The sequence below is a fragment of the Miniopterus schreibersii genome (assembly GCF_964146895.1).
Source record: "Miniopterus schreibersii genome assembly, chromosome: 6".
In the NCBI taxonomy this organism is placed as follows: domain Eukaryota; kingdom Metazoa; phylum Chordata; class Mammalia; order Chiroptera; family Miniopteridae; genus Miniopterus; species Miniopterus schreibersii.
In genome coordinates this window covers 86,054,269-86,079,519 of record NC_138107.1, presented here as the reverse complement: position 1 = coordinate 86,079,519, position 25,251 = coordinate 86,054,269, and the positions used below count along the sequence as shown (strand labels likewise).

The window sequence follows — 25,251 nt, the reverse complement described above, 5'->3', positions numbered from 1 at the left end:
TCTCTGGGGGTGGGGCCAGAAACCTGCTTTGACAAGCCTCCTGGGTGATTCCTGCACGCGTGCACATGTGTGTGTGTGCACACAAGCACTAGAGTCTGAAGCGCTGGTTGCTACTCATCTTCCTCCATCCCCTTTTAGCTCAGGTTGCAAATGCCTGCGGGGGGGGGGGGGGGGGGGAAGGTTTATGAAATGAGCAGCTGGGGGCCGGGTGGGGTGACATGCTGTGTCCACACTGCACAGCCACAGGGCACTGCGACCAGGCCCAGCCTGCCCCCGGCTGCTTCCTCAGGCATCATGGCCTCAGACTGCGCTCACCCACTTCTTCAGGTAGACAGGGCCTTGGATATTCTCTCAGGACGCCACCCTTCCTCCGCCATCCCTTTCGTATCGTTGCCTCAGGACTCGCCTCCTGCCTCCCCCACCCTGCCTCCTCCTCTGACCCTTTCTGACACCGACCCGAATCTGCCCTCTCCGGTGTCACCCAGTCCTGAGGCCGCTGTGTGTCGGAATCCTCAAGGAGGAGCTTCAGTTGGGGCTGGAATGAAGCCACTGTTGGCACTGGCACACTGGAACTGACTGCGATGCTTTATTTGGTCTCCCCTCCTTCCCCATCGCCCGTCCTCCTCCCCCTGGCCAGGTGGACACTTGGACAATCAGTCCCGTCTGAAGTCGTCACTTCAATCCTACAGACCACAGACCTAGGGGCATTGGCCATGAGAATAACCAAAGTCTTGAGGACACCTGGCTCTGAGTCAGACCAGAGTCTGCACCAGCACCTGAGAGAGCCCCACAATCACCAAGGGCATCTGTGAATCTCTCTGGCACCCACTGCCCCCCCACTAGTTAAGGCTGCCAGCATCTTACCTGGATCTCTGCTAGTGTCCTGCCTGGTGTCTTTACCTTCAGTCTTTTCCCCCAAAACTAAAACCTATTACACTTATGTCTGATCATGTCACCCACCTCTGGATATCCTTCAGTGCAGTGGTCCAGTGTGTGCTGGAGCCAAATGCTACCAGCTCACAAACCCATTGTGTGCATATCTCTTCCCAAGTCCAAGTTCAGGGACATTAAACTGGTGGCTTGAAATCAGCCACAATGGGAGTATTTACAGCACAGCAATGGGAAAATGCTGAAAATCAAACTTCTCTCTCTTGGCCCTCAGAAAACTGGTTTATCAATACACCCCTGAGTAGTTCCCAAACCTTCCTGAACATTTCAGTCATCTAGAGGTTTTCAGGAAGTATTGATGCCTGGCTCCCACCCCTAACACTGTGATTTAATTGGGATAGCAGGCAACCTGGCTATCAGGAGATTTAAAGTTGCCCAGGTGATTCTAATGTGCAGCAAAGTTTGGGCACCACTTCTCTGGCAGCAACTGGGGAGAAATATAACCTCCTTAGCAGAATGTCCAAGCCCGTCCCGATCTGGCCCTTGCCTGCCTTTCCAATCTCACCTCCCGCCATGCCCCATGCCTAGGACTGCAGGCAGTCAGCCCAGAATACTCTCCCATGCTGGAACTCAGGGGTTACAACATCCGCACCTGTGGTTCCCTCTGCCAAGGCCTGCCTTCCTCGCCTGCTGATTCTGCCCTATCCTTCCCAGGTCAGCTCAGAACCCCCCCCTCAGCTGGGGGAGAGGGGTGAGCGGCCCTCCCCAGAGCCGCCTCTCTTGTAGACTCTATTCACACACTGTCATGTCCTGTCCCCTCCTCCCCAAAGGCTGTATCTGATGCCAGGGGCTGTGCCTCATGTACCCACAGATGCTCAATAAGCGTCTGTGGGATGAATAAGAGGCTCACTCTGGGGTGTCTAGGAGGGGCTGGGAGATAGAACAGCCCGAAGACTGGTCCTTGCGCTGTATACCGACAGAGATATGAGGTCACTGTCACTGCACCTCACAGTGTCCTCACGGAGATACGGGGAAATTGTCATTCCTCCTTCCGGATGCAAATAGCTATGCTTCTAATGCAACTTGAGCTTTTGTCTCCTAGATGTTACAATTTATGTTTGTAATATTAACAGCTGCATTCTCAGTGCTTTCTAGGTTCTGGATCCTGTGCTACATTCTAATCTACTTTATGATATTCAACCTTCTCCATAACCCTGAGGTTGGTATTGTTAACTCCATTTAACAGAAGAGTAAACTAAGGCTTAGCAAAGATAAGAACTTCTCTACAGTTGTTTTTGGGGTTTTTTTTTGGTTTTTTGAGATAAGAACTTCTTGTTTGAAATGACATTTTTGGAGATTTTTTTTGAGATAAGTACATTTTTCTGGGGATAAGAACTTTGTTTTGAGATAAGAATTTTTCAAAAGTATATGGCTCCCATGGACAGAGACAACAATATGGTGATTGCCAGAGGAAAGGGGTGGGGGGAACTGAAGAAGGTAAAGGGGGGATAGAAGGTGATGGAAGGAGCCCTGACTTGGGAAGGTCAACACACAATATACAGATAATGTATTGTAGAATTGTATAATACCTGAAACCTGTATAGTTTTATTAACAAATGTCACCCCAATAAATTCAATAAGAAAAGTATATGGATCCTAAGTGGGAGAGTCAGAAGTTTAACTAGAACCCAGGTCTGTATAGCTTCAAGGTCTATGCTCTCAATCACAGGATGAGCAATCGTGTTTCTGTGATGGTTGCCTTAAGCTCGGGGGCTTTGTGCAAGCACTCAAGGCCCACGGACAAAATGTATATGCAGCTTTATCTTGGCTCCAGTTCATTTTCAATACAAGTATTTCCCCCCCCCACCTCAACCTCTTCATTATTTTTGAAACCATTGTTCTACAAGCCATCTCACATTTTGGAACAAAGAAAGATACAACCACACAAATGAGCACACACAGCACAATGGATCCAAGAACTGAGCAAACAGTCTTTGACAGGGAGAATGCAGGCAAGGTGGGAACAGCAGAGAAGCTAAGCTGCCCCGCATCTTCGCCCAGCTGGGCCACAGGACGCTTCACAACACAGACTAGCTGACCTTTGCAAGACGTGAGTCTATATGTGAATGTTACGTGGGAGGAAGGTCTTTAAGTGACAAGGGGGGCAAAATCTTCAACAGACTAACAGTATATAAAATATGTACTCTAGCCCTAGCTGGTTTGGCTCAGTGGTTAGTGTGTCGGCCTGCGGACTGAAGGGTCCCGGGTTCGATTCCAATCAAGGGCACGTACTTCGGTTGCAGGCTCGATCCCAGCTCCAATCAGGGCGCGTGTGGGAGGCAACCAATCAATGTGTTGCAACATTGCAACTTCAAATGCAAGCTATTCATCCAAAAATATCTGCACTTTTAATACAACCTAAATGAAGAAGAAAGGGGAAAAGTCCGAAATAGAGAAAAACAACCTGAATCAACCCTCAGGGCTGCTATTTATACAGTTTAGTGAAAGAGACCACAGATCACCACCGAGAGCAGCCCTGCAGGTCCCCTGTGGGGACAACCCAATTTCTCCTTGATGATGGATGGTGTCTAGAGGATAACCATGGGTATAGACCCAAAGTCAGCACATCCTTAATAAGATGAATGAACACAAAGCCTTTTGAAGGAACCGCGGAGGGAGGCTCTGGAGAAGCACAGGTGTATGATCTGGAAGGTGCTGCAGCTGCAGGAAAGCGGGCCACCCAGGTCCCACTGATACTGTCAGGCTGAGGGACAGCTGCTCCCCAGCAGGGTCCGGCTGCACAAGGGAAGGCCAGACTAGAGACCAGAATTAAAGAGGGAACAACATATGCGTTTTGCTTTGCTTTTAGAAGAGGGAGACCAGAACATGGAGAGTCCTGGACACATGAATGAAGAGCCAGGCTTGCTCCAGGGCCATACAACCTGGACAGAGTGCACTGCTGGGAAGACTCCCTAATAATCGCAGCTGCCCCAAAGCCTCCAGCTCAGTGCCTGGAGGTTAGTGCTCAGAGATCCCTGGAGAGGGGCCCCTGCCCTGGGGGAAATGGGCTAATTTCACATCGGATGAGACTGTCATGAACATCCCCCCGACTTGTGAATTTCTTCATGTGGTCTCCCCTCCTTCCTTCTGCACTCATTTGCTCTTTGCTTTTTAGTCGTCTAAATACAGAGCTCCAGAAGTTTCAGAAGGAAATCTCCGAATCTGAAGAAAATCGAATTTCAAACGCTCTTTTGGACTGTCCAGGAGAGGCCAGTCTACAGAGACTGAAAGCAGATCAACGGCTGCTTAGGCCTCAGCGAGCACAGGGGGAGGGGAGGGGGAGCCCGCTGCTCATGCGGACTGGGTTTTTTAGCCATGATGAAATTGTTCTAAAATTAGACTATGGTGATGGCTACACAGCTCTGTAAATGCACGAAATACCACTGATTGTACGCTTTCCATGGGTACAATTTATGGCATGCAAATTATATCTCAACGGAGCTCTTAAAACACACACACACTTCTGGGATGCGCTCCAGAGGAATTTTCCACGTCATAATCATTCTCAGGAGGGCTTCTCTCTGCCACCACTCAATGCCACCAGCTGTCCTCAGACATCTCAGTCATTCCTTCCTAATGGAAAGACTGAATGTTAATGAAGCTATTCCCCCCACAGAACTCAGAGCCCAAATGAGACACTCCAATGCCCAGCTCGCTCTAAGAGCTGACATGCTTCATGCGCCTACAGTGACACAGGGTCAAGGCAAGGCCCGGGGAAGACCCAGCCATGTCAAACACCCCCAAGAACCTGGAAGATGGCCCTGAGCCTCTTCAGTCACCGGCTGATGTCCCAACCACTGTCACACCGAGCCTGAAGTAAGAAGAGCCGAAGGGACGGAGGCAGGGGCGAGATGTCTGCCGCGCACACAACATCCCTCTGGCCGGGGAGGGCGACCCAGGATCCTCCGGGATCTGTGCTGAGGAATCTCAAGTCCACTTGGCTGTGACCCTCCTGACCCACCCCTCCCCGCCCCAGGTAGGAACTCACTGAATGAGGCAGAGCCGGCCCACTGACGACAAACGTGTTCTTGGAACATAGCACCCCCCGAACTCTTCCCAGGACACAGAACGCCAGATACCTCAGTGCTGGCCAGAGCCCTGTTCTGGACGGCAGGGGGTATTTTTAGAAATCATGAGAAAGCTCTATGCAATTCTCACGAGGCCACACAACAGGCACCTCCAATGCCAGGCCTGCTGCCCGGCCCGAGGACCTTACAAAGCCCTCTAGGACAGTCACGACTCTCAAACTTAACCACATTCTCAATATGTGGAATTTCGGATCTGACCTAAGGTGATTCTATCTGATTATACTTCGTGGTTCACTCGTCAGCCACGACCTTCCTACTTCAGTTGCATCAACAGCTCATGATCAGAAAATTACACACAATGTATATGTTTCTGCATACACACCATACACACCACACACACAACACACACACACACACACGTGCTTGCGTGCACACTTTAACAGCACAGCTCAATCCAGCTGTGCTGCGGGAAAAGACCAGAAACTGTGCCACTGTGCAGTGAAAGAAACATGGTTAAAAGAAACAAACCACAGCCATGCCGGAGAGAAAGGAGGGTGAACAGCAACACACGTGCGCAGACTTTTTTATTACCTACCTGAAGCCCTGGCTGCTCCCAAAACAACGGAACCGAGCCTCTGATCTGGACAAAAGAGGACACGCCATCATCCATGTAGATCGTCTGCACCGCAAGGAAACATAAAGGGAAGTGTTCCTCAGTGAAACCGAATGTCCTGGGCGTAACGGGATCCGGCCGCCTGAGACCCGACACCGGAACGAAGGGCAGACAGTGGACCTCAGGCCCGCGCTCCGCTGCCCTGGGGGTGCGGCTCCCTGACCCGGGCCGGCGCACCCCGGGCGTGCTGGCCGCCGACCAGCCTCCGAGCCGGGGCAGGCGGAGCCCCCGGTCTGTGAGCTGGCGGCGACTCCCGCCACCTTCCCAAGCTCCCTGCAGAGCCCCGCAATGCCCCCCACCCCCTTTTAGGAACAGAAGCAAGCGTGCTCTGGGGTTTAACTGAGGCCTTCCTTAGAGCCCTCTATTTTCACTTTGCCAGCTACCGAAGGAGAGAGGGCAACCGGGAAAGGGCTGAATGAATGAAGCGAACAAGCTGTGACCACAGGTGCCGTTGAGGGCACTCGTCAGCCCTGTACTTGACAAAGCAAGTCAATACTCGACTTGAACTTGTAGTCGGTCCTGGCCTCACGCCACCGTGTCCTTAACGCGCCACTCCCTGAGTCAACACACACTACACAGCTGCCACAAGCTCCCAGGGTGACGGCACCTGCACAGAAGCAGACGGCACTTACACGGTAAAGGCTGAATGCATCTCCTCCCACCCCCGTTATCCCGGAGTGGACCAACTCCCCATCTGCCTGCAGGCTCCTACCGGCATGGTCGTGCAGGGGAGTTTTAAAGGGCAAAAAGTACAGGCCTGAGCATCACGAGGGGGAGGCGGTGGCAGTTCTCAGATGCACTGCCCTTTATCTGAGTAACTCTACCCTGGCCTGGCAGGGCCGGCCCGGGCGATGCTGCTGGTCCTTTCCATTTCTCACCAGCCTGCTCCCTTACAGGGTAGCTTTCCATGGCTAGATCACGCTCAGATCACACATGCATTAGTAATTCTGCAGGGGAGGACTTGAGTGTTAGACCCACAGCTCCCTGGACTGCAGGAATTACATGAACCAGGGAGCCATACTGCTGGGCTGACATTCGATCCCTTAATCTCCAAAGGGGAAAGGCACTGGGTGAACAACTCGCTGTCTGTGTCCAGATACTGGCCACCAACAGGCTGGTTAACCTCCCTGATTCTCCTGACAGTAAAGGAATGAAGTTGCAGGTTGTTTAAACTACTGCAGGCAGAGCTGGCCACCGTGAGTGAGCGCAAACCACTGAGCGGCCGTGGGAGCTGCACGGCCTGGGCTGCGAGAAAGAAACCAGCTCAGCCAGCATTTCTCCATGACAACTCTTAACAGTGCCCAGGATCCAATTCAAGCTGTGCAACAGTCGCCCTTCACTGTAAAGAACACATGCGAACAACACCACTGCCCGCATCAGACCTCGCTCCCCTTGAGCGGGAACCTGTGGGACACCAGGGTCAGAAAATGCCGACCGCAGCCCCAAAGTTCCAGACCCCAGAGGAAGAGATGCCTCCAAGTTCTCCTCTACCCCCCCCCATGAGAATGTTCTAATTCTGTGTCCCATCCTCTTATCAGGACCTTCTTTGCCCCCAGGTGACAGGACAAAGCTGATCATCGGGCACCTGCGATGGAATCATAGGCTTTCCCTCTGGGTGGAAGAACACGGGTTTAACCAGCGAAAGGCTGGACGCCCCACAGCTGTAATTCTCACAGAGGGCATCTGGGGTCCCTGGGCAGGGGAGGCAGGATGGACAGAGAAAGCAGATCACCATGTGGGCCCTGGGACGACACCAACCTGGGCCTCACTCCCACTTGCCCAGTAGGATGAAGCTGGGAACATTCCTTAACCACTTTTGGCCTCAGTTTCCCTCTCTGTCACCTGGTCACAGAGAGAGGAGTAAAGGAAGGAATGTGATCTCTTCAGGCCAGGAAAGTGCTGCCCATGAGCATGGATGACCACAGAGGGCACAGCAAGCAAACTGGGTACACAGGAGACAAACACAAGTCACCAGGCATGTGTAGATGAAATAACCAGAGCAAAGGCCTCAACCCTGGTCTGCAGAAAGATGCAAAATAGATTTTCATAAAGCTAAATGTATTGCATTCAAAGCACAGGCCTCTGACATCGAATCCTGTCCATGCTAAAGGCCGAATTTTAACACCCCCCCAAAGATATGCTGCAGTCTTTACCCCTAGCACCTCGGGGATATGACCTTTTTGGAAACAGTCATTGCAGATGTGGTTAGATCACATGGGGTCACACTGGGGTAGGGAGGTCCCTTCATCCAACGTAACTGGTGTCTTACAGAGAGGGGAGACACACGGGAGAAGCTACCACATGGAGGAGGCAGAGACTGGAGTGACACTGGCCACCAGGAACTGGAAGAGGCAGGAAAGAGCCTCCCTAGGGGCTGCAGGGGGAGAGTGGCCCTCTGAATAATTTTCAGTTGTTTAAGCCACTCTATTTGTTACAGCTGCCTGAGGAACCACTCCAGTCCTCTTCGTTTTCACTTAATATGCTCTTTCAGGAAATCACAGTGACGTGGAGGGTAGTTGATTTCCAAGGACTTACTTCATAAGATACAGTATACAAGACCCTAATTTTAAAAAAGTGGTTGAAATCCAAAAATCCAGGGCACACCAAACAAGAGGAGCCTGTCGGCCTGAGGGCTGGATGGAGAAACGAGACAGCGGGGGAGGCGTGGGCCTCACTCGGGGGCCGCTGAAGAAACCTCTAGAACCTGGTTCTGCTACCAGGCTCCAGGGTTCTGGCAATTTGATTTGTACAGTCAGACTCTGCACCCAGTTCCCAGCACAGCACCCAACCCACGGCAGGTGATAAATAATAAAAAACTCGTTGAATGAAGTGGATGATTCAAAGCCTAATGATGCAGGGAGGAGAGTGGTAATGAACATGAGGCATGAGAACAAAAGGAAATAATTTTCATCATGAAGACATGAGGGGGAAGAAAAAAAAAAAGCGGCCTCCACTGGGGGGCACCGTTTTCTCTGTGTCATTTTAAACCAGGTATTTACCTGCTGCGTCTATATCCAGGAGCACAGATATCTTGAGCAGAAGTCACAGGCAAGAAACTGGCCCTGCTGCTCATCTTAAGGCTCAGTGTCTAACTGGAGAGGACCGTCTTCACCTTTGTGGAAGCCCGAGAAGGCAGCCACTAGCGCACAGAAGCCAGGTGCTCCAATCTGTGCGGAATTAAATTGGCTGCAGTCCTCCCAGGAAACCCCCTCGCAGCTGCAGTCGGCAGGCGGGCCTGCGAAGCCACAGCCACTAAGCAAACACAGGTGTTTGCAGCTCGACACCCACAGCCATCCTGCACCTGCGCCATCCCCTCTTCTAATTTATTCCACCTGCTAGTGTACACGGTGGCATCAGCCTCCACGTTGAAAAGTTGGAGAGAAAAACAACAGTTGTGAGACAGCATCTCAGGGAAGCGGACAGGATTTAGAAAACTAATCAATGAGAAAGTAAGCAGATGGTTCTAGCCCACAGGCACTGAGAGCAGCGGCTGAACACGCATATTTCACAGCCCAGGTGCTGAGACTGCTTCTAGGATGAAGCTTCAGCTGATTTAGAATAAAACAGAGTTGTTTCTTCTCTCATCCCTCCATATGGACGTACTGGCTTTTGTCTTAAGATTCCTAAATTCTATTTGTCTCTTATCAGCTGCTCTTTGTATAACTGCCACCCTTCTTCATCCTGGCAAAACCCTGCTTCCTTTTAGCTGAAAGCACTCAGGTGAGCAACAGTTTCCCAGCATTAGAAGTGAATCAAAATATACACCAGGCAACCCCGAGGCCACACTTGCAGGCACAGTCCCAATGCCCAGCTCAGTCCTCCAGTTACAGTAAGAAGCCTGCTCATCAGAAACTGCCTCAAATACCCCCCCACAGAAACACATCTGCACGGTTGGCATCCCCCCTGAGCCACCGGGACCAGGACCGGCCTGGGCACTGACCTGCTCCGTCTCCACGAAGTTGGACACGTGGCCGTCGTCGTTGACGCCGCGGGTGTGGAAGCGAGCACCGGCGCGCTCACAGCTGATGCGGGAGATGAGGCAGGCCTTGGCCTGCTTGTGCGAGGCGTACACCGTGCGGATGGCCACGACCCCGCAGATGACCTTCAGGAGCCAGTCACAGCACCTCACCTGGTGCTGCCTCAGGGGCAGGTGCAACAGCTGGTTCCTGCAAAACGGAGCCCCAGAATGACAGGGGTCCCCTCGCACCCTCCAGGAAACACTGCCCGAGGCATGCAGGGAGGGGCCCTTGGGCTGGCATGCCCCTCAGTGTGAGGTGGGCTCTGTGCTCGGGACGTCTGTGGGCCTCTGAGGGACACCAAGCAGGGCCACTGAGACATGTGCGGCAGGAAAGGGCAAGGAGTCCTTTCCAGAAGCCACTGCCAGCGGCAAGAGCAAGGGGACGCCACGCGTGGCTTGTGAGCCACCATGCGCCCGCCTTTCAGCAAATTTCAAGGGAACCTCTGTTCAGACCTGTGGCCTCCATGCTTTTAATTGGAAATCTCATCAGTAAAAATTTAAAATGTTTTGTGATTAAATAATGACAAATGATTAAAAGAATCATATTAAATACATGCATGCTTATTTAAATTATATCCATATCCCATGAGGTGAATTACAAAGCAATCCCAAATAAATAAGAGGATGAGACGGAAATAAAACTTAACGAAGTTCCAGTATTTCCGTACCTGGTGGATTGTTCTGGGCCTCTGGAGACCCCTGGCGTAACAATGGGATAACAGCCAACACTTACCCAGCGCACTGAGCACCATTCTAAGGGCTTCAAGATGGACTAACTCACTTCCTCCTCGAAACAACCCCATCTGACAGGTATTATCACTCACCCCAATTTACAAATAAAGAAACTGAGGCACAGCGAAGTAAAGTGCCCACTTGCCCAAGGTCATGGGGCCAGGAAGCAGCGCATGGAGCTGGGAGCCTGTGCTCTTTCCCCAGCCAGGGGCCCTCACCTCTCTTTTTAAGAAGTTTTTAAAACATGTTTTTTATTGATTTCAGGGAGGCGGGGAGAAATATCAATGAGAGGAGAGAGTCATGCAGGAGGCAGCCGTCTCTCATTTCTGGAGAAGCGTGCTGTGAACCCTGAGCTCTCCAGTGGCTTCTCCAAGCAGCAGTGACCCCTGGCTCTGAGGTAGGCCTCGCTGCCTGCGAGCATGGCCACCGCCACCTGGGTGCAGGTGGGCGCTGAGACCCCCAGGGAAGTGGCCACACGGGACTCCCTGCTCCACCCCTCCCAAGCTCTCAGAACCACAGCACCCGCCCGCCTGAGAGAGGATGACCAGAAGACTGCTTTACAAACACGTCTCCCTCTCCCACACTGCTCTCTCAAGATCAAATGACAAACCAGCCTTAGTGATAAGAGTATGAAATCCACACACGGCATCCAGGCAGAGACTCCAAATACTCCAGAGTCCTCTAGCCACATGGCTCTGGCCACCATCAGTCACCAGGGGTCAGGAGAAGGAAGCTTTTGCTAAGTGGACAGCTGCGACTGAAGTCTGCCTATGGTCCCACTGGCCTGACCCGCTGTGGGAGGAGGGCTCACATCCTCAGGGAAGGCGCTAGAAAACACCTGTGTGTTTCCTCTCAGGCCTTGCTTGTACTGGGAAGCAGTTCTCAGCGGGCTCAATAACCAGCCCGGAAAAACGACTCCACCCACCGTAAACTCTCCCTGTTCACCAGCCACATTCAGCACTGACCCTATCTTACCCCAGATATGGGTCCAGACACGTCTTACCACGTGAGTGCATCACCTTGGCAGGATGGCTCAGTTTCCCCATTGTTGGGGCTGGTTTGGAATCTGGAGGCAGAATGCCTGGGTTCTAATTCCCTCACTTGTTCAAGCCTCAGTCCCCTTATCTGTAAGATGGGGATAACAGACCCCACCTGACAGACTCCTATGAGGATATGAGTATATCACCCACGGAGACCTTAGAACGTGCCTGGAACAAGAGTGTGGGATCTGTCTGCAGAGGGTACCCAGGACTGCTGAGCAGACGCAAAAGAGCTGAGCACAGGCCCAGGCGTTTAGGAGATGCCGGTGGACACTGCCTCTTACGCTCTTTACTTACGGCCCAGATTTTGTCCTGAATCTACCACTTTGAACACCTTCCCTGACCCCAGGCGTGGGGACGATGGGGTCTGTCTTCCTCTCGCTGTGTGGAGAGTGAGGGGGCATGGATCCCAGCTCTCAGAGGTAACCCTGGACCCTAGGGACAATACAAAGCAGAGATCAAGGACACAGGCTCTGCGACCTGGGGCAGGAGATGCAGGCCCGAGTCTCACCAAAAGAAGGCGTTCCCCCACTCGTAGCTGTCATCGCCCTGCTTCTGTGCCCGGACTGTGAGGTCAAAGTGAGACCCGTCGTTGGGCCACGAGAAGTAGAAAACGCCCGAGTTGAGGATCTTCCTGAGGGCCGCGAGCCGGTCCTCCTCCTTGGCCTCTTCCTGCAGAGGGTAAAAGTCCGTGGCAGTGATTTTGTAGATCTCAGCCTCCGGGATTCTGCCCACAGATGTGCAGCCTGTCACCAGGACCAGGAAGCTCAGGGACGCATCACCTGGAGGGGAAATAAGACAGGAGGGCTTAGGACCACGGTGGGCAGCTTGCAGTCTCGAGAGGCCCAGGCAGCCCAGTTTTCACTGCAGCTACGTGACTTCCCGTTCACCACTCCCCACATCCCCTGGCACCTCCAATTCCTCAACTCAGGGTCTCAGGACTCGCCCTGCCATGTGGGCCTACAGCACAGAGCCTGGTTCTGAGCAGGGCCCCTGACCAGCAGCAGCGCCACCTGGGAGCCTGTTAGAAATGCAAATTCTGGGCCCATCCAGACCCGTGGGCCTGGCCAGAACCGGAGCTCTAACAAGCCCCAGGTGATTCTGCTGCCCACCAGAGGCTATGGATTGCTGGCCTGGAGCCTTCCCAGCCCCACACCCTCTCCCCCATCTGCCACCGTCTCCACGAATCCTCAGCCACCGACTGGCTCAGGGTTTCCAGCCCACATCAGTCCTCCAAGCTCAAGCCTCCTGCCCCCATGAAAGGTTCCCAGACCACTGCCAACCTGGAGTATAGCCCCTGTGCTCTAGGCTTCAAGCCCGAGATTAGATTGTAGGGCGTGGGTTCAGGAGAGGCATGGAAAAGTTTACATCTCTCCATCCGAGTCCTCACAGCCTCTGTGAGTTCTCATAGCCTTTGCGTGGGGGGCCAGGTCCCTGGCAAGAGTCCCAGACTGCTGTGAAGACAGTGGGCACTTCCCAGGCAGAGTGTGGTGGGGGAGGCTTGGGATGGGCATGCAGCAGGCCTGCGTGAAAAGGCGCTTCAGATAAATGAGAACAAAGGACAGTGCGGTCACCACTGAGAGTTTGGGCTGAGTCCCAGGACCAGGGGCTCCGGAGAGGGTGCGGGTGACTGAGAGTCACTGTGGGAGCCTGGAGCAGGGAGCTTTAGTGCCAGCTGATCCTCAGGGTGGTGCTTACTATGAGCAGCACCGGTTCACAAACTGCCTCCAGCAGCCCCAGGGAGGTGCCATTTTTTGCCCCATTTTACACAAACGGAGACAGGGGTACAGAGGTTTTGAAGGGAAGGGTCCTGGTTCGAGCCTAGCATCAGGCTGTTAGAGGGTCACTGTCCCCCTGGCCCACCTGTCAGGATGGTGTTGGCCCGTGTCCCCACCAAGAAGGTGTCTCTAGGGGATAAAAGTGAGGCTAGTGGGCCTCGCCTGCCCAGCTGTGCGGGAATCCCTCCAATGCTCACCTTGAGCACAGGATCCAGGCTTTGCTTTGAGTAAGGCAGGTCAGGTTTCTCATAGTCAAGAAGAGAACTGGGCCTGGGGAGGGGCTCGGAAGTCTTTAGTGTGGGCTGAGTCAGGGGCCTGAAACCAGCAAGGATCTTGGAGCAAGGGAAAGACAAGCTCTAATGTACCCTGGCCTCAGAAGACGGGGCTTGGAGCTCTGCACCCCTCCAACGGCCTGTGCAGCCTCCAGCAATTCTCCCAGCCTGTCTGGGCCTCAGAGGAGGAGGCACCATGTGGTCTCCATGTCCCTTCCAGCTCAAACATTCTGGGTCCAGGGCTCCGGCCAAAGCAGCAGCACACCAGGTCAGAGGTTGCTGGCTAGAGCCAGGTGAGAGGCGGGTGCAGGTGAGCCTGCAGTGACAGGGTCGGGTCCTGTCTAGCTGTGGCCATCTGTCACCCGGCAGGGGAGGGCTGGCACCGGCATCACGGTGCGTCACTGCAGACACGACACAATGCCACTCATTCAGGGACAAGGCTGGGTGTGTTTGCCCAGGGCCCTGCTTCCCCTGTGCTGGCATTTCTCTGTGTTTGCTCAGCTCTGAGTTCTCTTACCAATCTCAACCCTGGGCTGCCTCTGGACTGTCCTCATACAGGACACTCTCAACTTTACTCTGTAAACAAAGGACCCGGGAACTCTGGGCTGTCCCACTGGAAAGCAGGAGCTTTGGCTAGAAGATCCCGGCCCCTTCCCCGCCCCATTCGAACAAGCTCAGAGTTCTGTTGCCTCTGTAGCCACCAGGCTCCGGGGCTCCTCACCCCCCTTTCTAAAAGGTGAGAGCGCCGTAGGCCGCTCTGGCTGGCCGCTCACGCAGCTCGTGACAGCCAGCTGTGCACGTGTTGTCCCCGCTCCAACCGGTAGCCTGCCATCGGCCAGGGCGGGCGTGTTTATACCACGAAAATTTCCTGGGAGCTGGATGTCAGATATATACCAGCCACCACTGGGTATAGGTATTAAAATAAATCACTCTAAGACCATGAAGGCGATTCCATTTCATGACTCATACCCTGAACCTCAAAAGACTGTCCGACGCCCCCTCCGGGCTTTTCTTCTGAAGTGATGGCCCACAGAAGTGAGTGCTGCGCGAGCCATGCCCACCCATCAGGGGTCCCTGACCCTCAGGGCTCAGCCTGCTCCCTTCCCCCACACCCAGTTGTGGGGGCTCCACAGGGACCCCCTCTGCAGGCCAGCCCCTCCCACGCAGCACCCATGCTCCTCCTCTCATGGAAATCTCTTGAGAACCATGTAAGTAGAGAAGAGGTAGTTTCCCCGTGTTACAGGTAGGAGAACAGTCTAGAGGGAGAATGAACGCAGAGCCCAGGCTGCTGTGACGCTGGAACTGGGACCCAGGAGGCTGTCCCGTGGAAAGCGTGTGGGGCTGTCACAGACTTTCACGGGCTGTGCACGGCACAGTCAGGAGACTCGATTCATCAGAGACCTCGGTTTATTCACCCACCGAGGCTACAGAACAGGGAGGCCTTGGGAGCTCGGGTTAAAAGCAGGTTAAATCCCTATACTCACTGGGGTAAGTCCTTTCACTGTCTGTGTCGAGCAGTCATTGGCAAGCCCCGTTCCCCGCTAATTGTGGGGCTCCACCCCCTTTCCACTGGCATTTCAGGTAGGGGAGGCTTTGAGCTCTCTATGAAAACCCAGCAACCTGAGATAAAGCTTTGGTGCAACTTTTGTGCATGTTTCTTAACTTCTAACATAAAAGGCTATTTTCACTTCAGTAGATTGAAACTGAACGACTTCCCCCAAGCTGAGAGCCTGAGGGGAAGTCTTTGTACAGAGACCCTCAGCCTAAAAAAGTCAAAAGGGGGACCCACCCTCACTGCGTAGGGTCATCCTGGTGGCAACCAAAAGTTAAAGGATGCTCCGTGGTTCCCAGTACCCTTAACAGGCAAGAAACAAACAAACACACAAACACACACACAAAACAGATCTAGTTTGAGGTTGCTGCTGAAGCCCACCCTGGCCCCTGGGCTGGGCCCCCTGCAGACAGATACCCTAGGTCACTCACACAGTATTTTTCTGGAGCCTATCACCCTTCCTGGGTAGGAGCCATTGCCTATAGCTGACCTCGGGAAAGCCCAGAAAAAATCGCTTTCCCCTGGGATGGGGGAAGCTACGGCTCTTCCCGTCCTCAGAAGCTCAGCTTTCCGCCCCTCTGAGACAGAGCAGCCTGGAGGTGGAGAGCAACCCCTGGTGCCGAGGCTTAAGAGCTGCCTGACTTTGGGCAACTTATGGCCCTGCACTGAGTCCAGGCCCCTTGAGATGCAAAGTGGATCATTTAATTAAGCACGAGAAGAACATTGCCAATTATAACTGTAAAATGTCAACCACAGTAACACTTCCTGAGAGCCTGGAGGTGACGATGTAAACAAAGTGTCACAGACTAGATGACGCACAGCAGGTCAGCTTTCCGAGCCTGTCCCTCTGTGTCTGTGAAGCTGGACAGCAACAGCACCTCCCTCAGGATTCTGAGAGAGCTGAGTTAATCAGTTAAAACACTCAGCAGTACCTGGCCCCGGGTGAGCACTGTGCAAGGCCACCTGCCACCCTCACACCGTCAGGATTGAGGTGGGGCCACAGGAATTTCTCGCAGCCTCAGAAAGATCACTGGGGTGGGAGGAGTCCTATAGAAAAACCCTGGCAGGTGGCACATTTTCATGGAAAAAGCAAGTGTGTGGGGGCAGCCAGGTCCAGGTTTGAATCCCAGCTGAGCTTCTTTGGGCAAGTTACTTCACCTCTCTGAGCACGTTTCCTTTACTGTAAACAGGGGTGAAGATGCATGATCACACTGCTTATCTGCAGGATTAAGTAACATAATGTCTACCTTGTCCTTGGCACAGAATGGACATTTACTAAATGCACTTTGTCGTGTGGGTACTGAGTGCTTTTCCTAAGCACTGTTCAGAAATTATCAACGTCATCATCGTAGTTCAGGAAAAATCATCCCATGAGAGACCCAGGAAAACAATGCAAACACCAGTGCTGTTCTGGGGGCTTAGAAACCAGCAGCTGAGGGAGGTGTGGAGATGGACGTGCTCGGCTGGGGAAAGCCATTGTGCTTGGATTCGGAAGGGCTGCGGGAACTACAGCCCTTCCTGTTTTGACCCTGCAGGACCGAGAATCAGGAATGCCACAGGGGCTCCAGTCTTGGCCCCGTAACTCACTGAATACTGGGTGGGGCCAACATAATTAGCCGACTGAGACAGAGGGAAGGGCATGGTGGCACCAGAGCTACCATGAGGCCCAGGAGTGCAGAGGTGACTCGGCAGCCCCAAGAGGAGGCTGCCACCCCCAAGGGCAGCCTGGCTGACTGCTGGGCACCTCGATCTCATATTGACAAGGATGCTCACTTGTTCCTATAAGCCCTCTGCCTTTTCTAATCAGACCAAGTGGCTCATTTTGCGATATACTTTCCTTTCCTCTAGCTTTATTCCCCCCCCCCCACCAGTGTCTGACACTCAGGTCCTGGTGGCTTTCCTTTCCAACAATGCCCCAGACCAGCCTGTCCAGGAGGCCTCTGGCATCCACCCTTCTAGAGTACAGAGTATAGGTCCCCTGTAAATGACAAACAACCCCCTGGGCAGACCCCCCCCCCCCCCAATACACACTGATGCTCAGATCCTGACAGGAAAACAACAAAGGTGAGCTTTCTTTGCACCCAAGGCCAGAAGCAACACAGACAGGTGAGAACTGGGCTACACTCACCTTGACCTTCCTGGAATGGAAGAGCAGGCTCAGCAAAATAAACATTTAAAAGATCATAACAGTTAAAACACAACGCCTGAATCTGGCAATCTTTCCAAACCAACAGGAGAGGCGCTGCCCAGCTGGCAGGCGCTCTGACGGCTGCTGTTCCGTGGGAAGGGACACTCACCAGACTTCAACCTGAGCTCCCCCAGGCAGCCGTAGGCGTCGGTGAGCTTCCCATACTGGCCTCTGATGACCTCCTTCTCTTCCGGAGCTAGGGGACAAACACATCACACACATCAGCCCGAGCCTCCCATCGGAGTTCACTCACTGCAGCCTTCCAATGGCTCCCCACCCACTCGAAAAAGAAAATGCAGAGACAATGGCTCGGCCCCCAGTAATGCTTGTGGAGGTTTCACGATCAGCGAATCACCAGGCGGCAGACATTCAGAGCTCCCCACGGAAAGCTTGCTCTCTGCGAGCGCCCACAGCTTCCTGGGGGCTGGAGAGGGTGAGGGGCATCCCCGGCTGGCTGGAGGTGCAGGGTTTGAGCTGGGAGCAGGTGCCCTGGGCCTGACCCTGTTGCTCTGCACCAGGGCTGACATGCTCAGAACAGGAGTGAGTCATCATCACCTGCTGGGGAGGACCTTCCTTCCTAAATTGTCCACTGGGGGCTTCATTCTGCAGTGCCCAGGAGCTGCTAACCCACAGGGAGGCTGCACAGAAGGCTGGGTCCCCAGGAACCCCAGACTGGGGAACAGTGAACCTCAAAGCGAGCTGCATGAGCAAAGCCCTCCCCCCTCAGCAGTTACACCCCGGGGCAGGTATGAAAGCAAGCTGACGGAAGGACCCTCAGGGGCAGGGAGCCCCACCTTTCCAATGACACCACAGACATGCTGGCTACAGGCAGGCTCTAGACCCTTCTCAGACGAATGTCTCCAAATGCACAGAGCGAAACAGAAACATGGGTGAGTCCTCAAACAGAGACCTGGCACATCCCACAAGGGAGACGTCCTCGGAAAGCAGTCACTCAGCCTCAATGAACTCGGGGGTGATGGGGAAGGCCCTGCCCACATGCAGCTGTGTGGGGAGCTTTTGGGAGAGTCTGTATAATCTCTAGAGTTATGTGACTAAGAACCAGTTTAATACATTTCTACCCAACATTCACATGAATTATTCTGATTGATTGGGTTTTCAGGGAGAGGGGCAGAATAACCTAAAGATAATTATGAAAGGACTGGGAGACCATAGTCCCGCCCATCCCGCCCACAGGCCTCAGAGGAGGAGAGCAGCTGGAGGGGCAGGCGGTGGAATGATGTATTAGTCCTGACCGCTGCTGTAACAAATGAGCACAGACTCTGTGGCTCAAAACATCACACATTAGTGGTCTTACGATTCTGAAGGTGAGAGGTCTCTGAAGGGGGTCTCACTGAGTTAAAATCAAGGTGTCAGCAGGACTGTGTTCCTCCTGGAAGCTGTGGGAGAGAATCCATCTCTCGGCTTTTCCCAGCTTCTAGAGGCCCCTTGGCTCCTGGCCCCTCCCCCTCTTCAAAGCCAGCAATTAAGTCACTGGGCCCTGCTCCCATCTTTACACCTCACACGCTCTCTCTCCTGCCTCCCTCTCCCATCTTTTAGGACCCTTGTGAGTATCCTGGGCCCACCCACATCACCCCGGAAAACCTCCCCATCTCAAGGCCCTTAACTTAATCACAGCTGCGAAGTCCCTTTTCCTACTGAAGGAAACATTCACAGGAGCCAGGGGATAGGACATGGACATCCTAGGGGCCCACGGGTCTCCTGCTCCCACAGTGAGGAAGGCCCAGGGACAAGGCATCCTCTCCGTCCTCGCATCTGTTCCTAGCGAGATGAACAGTGTCCTCTGCATAGAGGCAATGACAAGGGACTGGCACTGTCCTGCCGTGTGCCCATGGAGTCCTGGAAACAGGCCTGCTCCCTGCTGGAGGACAGGTAAGTCCTGTTACACCCCAACCTCACAGGTGGCGGTGAATGTCCCTCCTGCAGGCTATATGCACGGTGCCACGTGGCACTTCTGAGTCCACAGAGCCAGGGAGCGGGAAACGGGCAGCTCCTGGGCCCCAGCTCAGTAGACAAGTGGATAAATGCAAGAGAATAATCCTGACACCAAAATATATACATTTCAACTCCAGGAGCTTTACGAGGCCTTCCAACAGAACCCTGAAGCCTTGGCACCCCCGATCCTCAGCCTGTGAACCATAAGACAAGGGAATCCTGTGTACCGGACAGGAGAGGAGAGAACCACTCGGGAAAGTGGTCAAATCCACACTGTGTACACGGGACAGACCCCAGGAGAGGCTGTGGAAACAGGCTGACTGCTCGCCCGCTGGGCCACAGACCGCCAGAGCGCGTATCGCATCCCCTGCCCCGGGGGAATGAAACAAACACGAATAAAACGACCTTTCATCTTCATATTTTACAAACAAACAAGCCCCATGCCACGGGGCCACCTGGTCCCTCCGATCCTGTAAATGATCAACTCCCTAATACAAACACTATTGTACCTGCCTTGCCCTGTGACAACTCTCAGAGTGCTGTGCCCTCAGTGGTCCTGACCATCTTGTGAGAGGACCTGGTTTTGCTCCACGAGCAGACTGGCTGGAAAGAAACTGGCTGGCTCAAAGGACACGCTACTGTGTCACAGTCCTGGAAGCTCCGGTCCGGGGAGCAAGGGTGGGCAGGGCCGCTCCCTCTGCAGGCTCCTGGGAGCCCTCCCGGCCTCCTCACAGCTTCGGGGCAGCCGCCAGCCCAGCCTGAGCTGCATCGCCCCAGTCTCTGCCTCCATCGCCACACAGCCACCTTCTCCCTACGGGCCTCTGTGTCTCTCTCCTCTTATAAGGACACCTGTCATACTGGATTTGGGGCTCATGCCACTCCAGTATGACCTCATCTCAACTAATTACATCTCCACTGACCCTAGTTCCAAATAAGGTCACATTCTGAGGTGTGGGGAACTGGGACTTCAGCATATGATGCTGGGGACACATCTGAGCCCATAACACTTGGCGGCCTCTTCAGTTGGTGAGCCAGTCCTTTGAAAGCCCAGACTCCCCTGCACACTGTCTCTCCAATAAGCTTATTTCCTTTTCTCCACATCTGCCTGACCCACCCCCATGACACAGTCCCACACTCCCCAAGGCCTGGCCTCCCAGGCAGCCTGTTCCAAAATCACCGACCCTGCTGGCCCCAAACAACATGTCCTCATTAGATCTGAAGGAAGAAGAAATCCATTTTGCTCTTCAAGAGAGCTCCCAAATCAAATGTCTATATGCACCGGGCAGGTAATGAAGGAAGGAAGTGGCTGGAAGGGCCCCTGGGGGCCAGAGGCTACCCCCCAGCTCCAATGGGGCAGTGGTCAGTTGCTCCCAGTCAGGCATGCCAGCCAGTGCCAGCAGGTCTCCAGTTTTTCAAGAGAAGTAGGACAGTGCTGATTTTTCAGTGTTGATACCAAATCCAATTTATTTTAAGCACCGTGTGGGCAGAGCACACCTCTGCAGACTGTACTCGCCTGCCCGTTTGCAGCTTCTGTCCTTCCCTGCTAATGTCTCAAAAATAGAACATTCCCATCTTCCCCACTTCCGTGGCATTTCCTGTGGGTTTTTCCCTGTGAGATTGTTTTTTGCTTCCCCTGCCAATGGCCATGAACGTCCAGCCTGTTAAGGGAGTCCTCTTGTCCACTCTGCCACCCTCGTCTTCACCCGCCTCTTGCCCCAGGATGCCGCCATTCATCCACAAACATGCATCTGAGAACCTCCTGGGGCTGGCACTGTCCTGGGACAGGGGTCCAGCAGTGAGCCAAACAGACCACAGCCCCTGCGCACCAGAGTCTGCCGGGGCCCAGGAGGGACGTGGGTCATGGAAGGATAAGTGGTGAGAGTGGAGGCCAACCCGGTGGGTGGGACCCTGGCGCAGGGGCACTGCCGAGGCACATCCACAAAGGCCTAGTCAGTGCTAGGTACCCTGCAAGCTTCCTGCCAGGACAGACAGACAAGGCCAGTAAGCATAGTATAGACAGTGATATGAGCTAAGGAGAAACAGTGAGCAAGGAAGGGGGTATGGAGTGGGGTGTGTGTGTGTGCGTGCGCGCGTGCGTGTGAAATTTTACATAAAAGGTTTGAGAAGGCCTCACTGCAATGGTGACTTTTGAATGCAGACCTGAAGGAAGTGAGAGGGAAGGCTGAGTGAAGAGTCGGGAGCACTGCAGGCCCAAAAGAACACATGCAAAGGTCCTGAGGCAGAAGCATTCCCGGCATATTCAAGGACCAGAGAGAGGGTAAGTGTAACAGAGGAACTGGAGTGGGGGACACATTATAAAGAGCTTTCTAGGTCATAAATAGGCTTGGGGTTTCACTGTGAGTGAGAGGGAGCCCTTGTAGTGTTTTGAGGGTCACTTTGGCTGCTATGTTGAGAACAGACACCAGAGGGGTAAGTGGAGAAAGCAAGGAGACCAGTTAGGGGGCATGAAAATGGTTCAGGCAAGGGATGATGCTAGTGGGGCCATGGTGGGAGCAGTGGCAGTGCTGAGAAACAGTCAAATTCTGGAAACACACACACACACACACACACACACACTTTTTATTATGGAAATTTCCAAATAAAGGCAGAGTAAGTGTAATAAACCCTATGCACCCACATGCAATGTACTCAAAACCAGCTCAGGCCCCACCTTATTTCATTCATTACCCTCCCCAGTCTCCTACCCCTGAGATCAGGGCCTCAGAACGTAGTTCTCAGACAATAAGCATCACCCAGCATTAGAAACAGTACAAATGACGAGGCCCCACCCCAGCCCAGCTGAATCAGAGACTCTGGGCTGAAGACCCCGCAACCTGTGTTTGAATGAGTCCTCTCGGTGAGAATCACTATGCTAGGTTATTCTGAGTAAAGCCCAGACTTCATGGTATTTCATCTATAAATATTTCAGTAAGAATCTCCGAAAGATAAGGGTTCTTCTTAAAAACATAACCACAGTATCAGTATCACATCTAAAAGAACTTAAACATAGTTCCTTAGCATCATTAACTATCTGCACAGGATCTGTGGGCAGCCTGGATGCGGGATATGAGAGGAGACAGGGTTCAAGGGTGACGCCAATCTGTCTCCTGAACCACTGACAGGTGAGTGTCTGTCACCTGTCAGTGGTTGACAGGACAGGTCTGGGTGCAGCAGCAGGAGCTCAGGCCAGGGAGCAATCAAGGACAGAGCCGGTCTGGAGCCCAGCAGAGAAGTCCAGCTAACAGGAACCAGGGCATCCCCAGCAAACAGAAGGTATTTAACATCATGAGATTAGGGGAGACCACCTGGGGGGAAGGGGGGGAGACCACCTGGGGGGGAAGGGAGGGAAGTGTGTTTAAAGGTCAGGGAGACGGAGAGACATGGCCAAAAGATATCAGGAAAACCAGGAGTGTGTGGTGTCCTGGGAGCCTGGAAAGAACGTGTGTCAGGCAGGCAGGAGGGATCAGGGGGTCAGATGCTGCTCTGTCCCAGGACAGAATAAGGGATCGTTATTTTAGTGAGGCCTTGGTGGGCCACCGAGGAGCAGTTTCAGTAAAGTCGAGGGGCAAAACCATAATGAAGAGGGACAGAGAAAATGGAGACAGTGAGCAGAGACAATTCTTTGAGGAACTTGGTGCATGAGCATGTGCACGTGTGCATGTGTGTACATGCATGTGTACAGGTGTGTGCATGTGTGTGTGCGTGTGAGCGTGCATGTGTGTGAGTACAGAGGAGAGAGATTGGGAGGTCATGGGGGGGCAGTGAGGTCAGAAGATTTCTCTAAAATGGGGGTTAACACCCAGTGTGCACACTGCTGGAAATGACCTGAGAGGTAAAAACTGACGCAGTGGGAGGGACGGAGGCTATGCTGGGGCCGTGCCCCCGAGTGGTCAGTGGAACCCGATGCACGGCTGGGGGCTCGCCTGCCAGACAGTCCGTCCATGCTAACAGGAGAGGAGTGAGAGGAGGGCGGAAGGGGAGGGCGTGAGCCAGTAAAGGGGGAGGAGAGGTGTAGGGCAGGGGAGGACTGTGCAGAGGTGGCAGGTTCAAGGGATCGCAGGCCCAGGAGGGTCCAAGATGGCTGGAATCGGGGAATTCCTGAGGGATGAGCTGAGAAGACAGAGGTGGAAGGTGAAGACAGGGACGTCTGACCGGCTGGCTGACGAGGAGCAGGGCAGGGCCGCGGAGGGGCCGAGCCAGGGGGAGGGTGCGCTCACGGGGGAGGGGAGGCCAGGGAACTGCAGGCCAAGGTCTTCAGAAGGGTCACCATGCGACTGAAGGAACCGAGAGTGAGGGCGGGACTCAGCATCGGGGAGACGGACAGAGGAGGGAGGAGAACTCGCCAAGGACCCAGGCAGGCTTGAGGAGGGGTGTAGGTGACGTGGCCTCTGGATATGTGTGGGCGAAGGGTTACCACGGCCTGCTAGAGCATTTGACCTTAGGTTCACTTTCCAGCCCTGTTTCCATGGTAACTTGATAAAAGTTGTCTATGTTATTAGACAACATGGCTTATGATAAAAATAAACCCGACTGGTAGAAGGATCTGGACTGAAAAGAACCACAGATGAACCACTATAGCGATGGGACCACGTGGGGACTGTCCTCTGAGAGACCCTGGAAGCTCGGCCCCCTGACACAGATCCCGGGGGGGGGGGGGGAGACTTCCCAGCAACGTGGCCCTGGCACCCACGCCAGGTGAGTGGGCCGTGCTGGGGTCTCTGGATGGCTGTGTGAGGGAGCCTCTGGAGAATGCCCCCGATGCCCCCGTCATACCCTGCCAGCGATTGTGGCTCCTGTCCTGGATCCGAGAGGATCCGAGAGGGGTGTCGACAGTTTGGATGCCTAGAGGAGCCTAGAAGGACCGCCTGGTGGGTGCTGTTCCTGAGGTTCAAAGTTGAGTGCTATGATGGAGGAGGGAGGGAGAGTGTCTGGAGGCGCCAAGAGGAGTCGAGGGGACACGCATCCCACCCCTGGGTCCAGTGGGCCGACTGGAGGGGAAGGAAGCAGCCCCCATTTGAGAGGCCTGCAGGGAGCCAGTGGTTTGCCCTGGAGCAACGCAAACTTGGCCTTGAATTCTGGATCCCAGGACAGAGCTCTGTCATCAGACATCCTGGCTGGGGGCCGGCCTCAGAAGGAGCGGCAGTCACCCAGTCGCCAGAGGCTGCTTCCTAAAACCCAGGGCAGGTAGGCTGTGTTCCTGGCCAGCACACAGCCAGTCCAGATAATACTCAAACCAACCACACGTGCTTCCTTCTTTCATAAATATTTTCTTTTTGTTTCTTTCATAATATTTTCCATAATCAAATGCCATAAGGAAATTCCAGCAAAGCCCAGCCCACTGGTCAGAAAAGCAAGTAGGTCAGTTAACAATGCAGACAGCCCAAGACTGAGGTACCATCTGTGGCTGCATTCTTGTGCAGAATATTAAACCATCCTCTTGTATTTCAGGGTCTCAAGAGGCTAGAATTGTCCAGATCAAGGTCGCTGTTTCCTTCATGTGCTCATTCTGAGCTCGGCTCAGATTGGCCAAGGCTGTTCCTTCCAGAGTTATCAGTTTGGAGCTAAAGCAGCTCTTCAGAAAGACAATGATTTTCCTGGGGGTGGTGGTGGGGGCAGAGCATGGCTGCTGAGCGTTGCTAAGCACAGTGGAAATCAAAACATCAGTCTGAAACAGAAGCTGGAAAGCCCAGACAAAAGCCAACAAGGCGGACACGTCAGGCGCTAAGAAACTTTCCTGCCCTCCCCAGCATCTCCTTCCCTCACCCAAATGTCCAGGCCACACAGAAGAGCCAGCGGGGAGGGGTCCTCACGAAAGTTTGACCTAAGCAAAGGCCCTGCCTCCCACCAAGCCATGCGGAACCCAGCCAAAGAAAATAAGAGGAAAAGTCATCCTCTGCTGTGGCCACAGCTGGGAAAACATCCTCACACCCCACCCTGCCTGAGGTCAGCAGGCTGAGGTTACTAGGCGCAGGATATGGCCGGCTCCTCGGACAAGAGGGCTTGATGCAGAGCCGTCGTGGTTGAGTTTTTTGGTTTTTTTTCCTTAAAAAAGAGGGAATCCAGGCCTCA

At 53.7% G+C, this 25,251-nt stretch overlaps 1 protein-coding gene across 2 annotated transcripts in view; it reads right to left on the bottom strand.

Annotated features, from left to right (window-relative positions):
* Nucleotides 1-25,251, bottom strand: part of SYNJ2 (synaptojanin 2) — a 74,830-nt gene that overhangs the window by 36,411 nt on the left and 13,168 nt on the right. For both annotated transcript variants that reach the window (XM_081141085.1, XM_081141086.1), the window contains exons 2-5: nt 17,339-17,425; nt 11,951-12,221; nt 9,590-9,815; nt 5,572-5,655 (exon numbers count right to left, since the gene is read on the bottom strand). In XM_081141085.1, the coding sequence (XP_080997211.1) occupies nt 5,572-5,655; nt 9,590-9,815; nt 11,951-12,221; nt 17,339-17,425 (668 nt within the window). The remainder of the gene's footprint in view (nt 1-5,571; nt 5,656-9,589; nt 9,816-11,950; nt 12,222-17,338; nt 17,426-25,251) is intronic.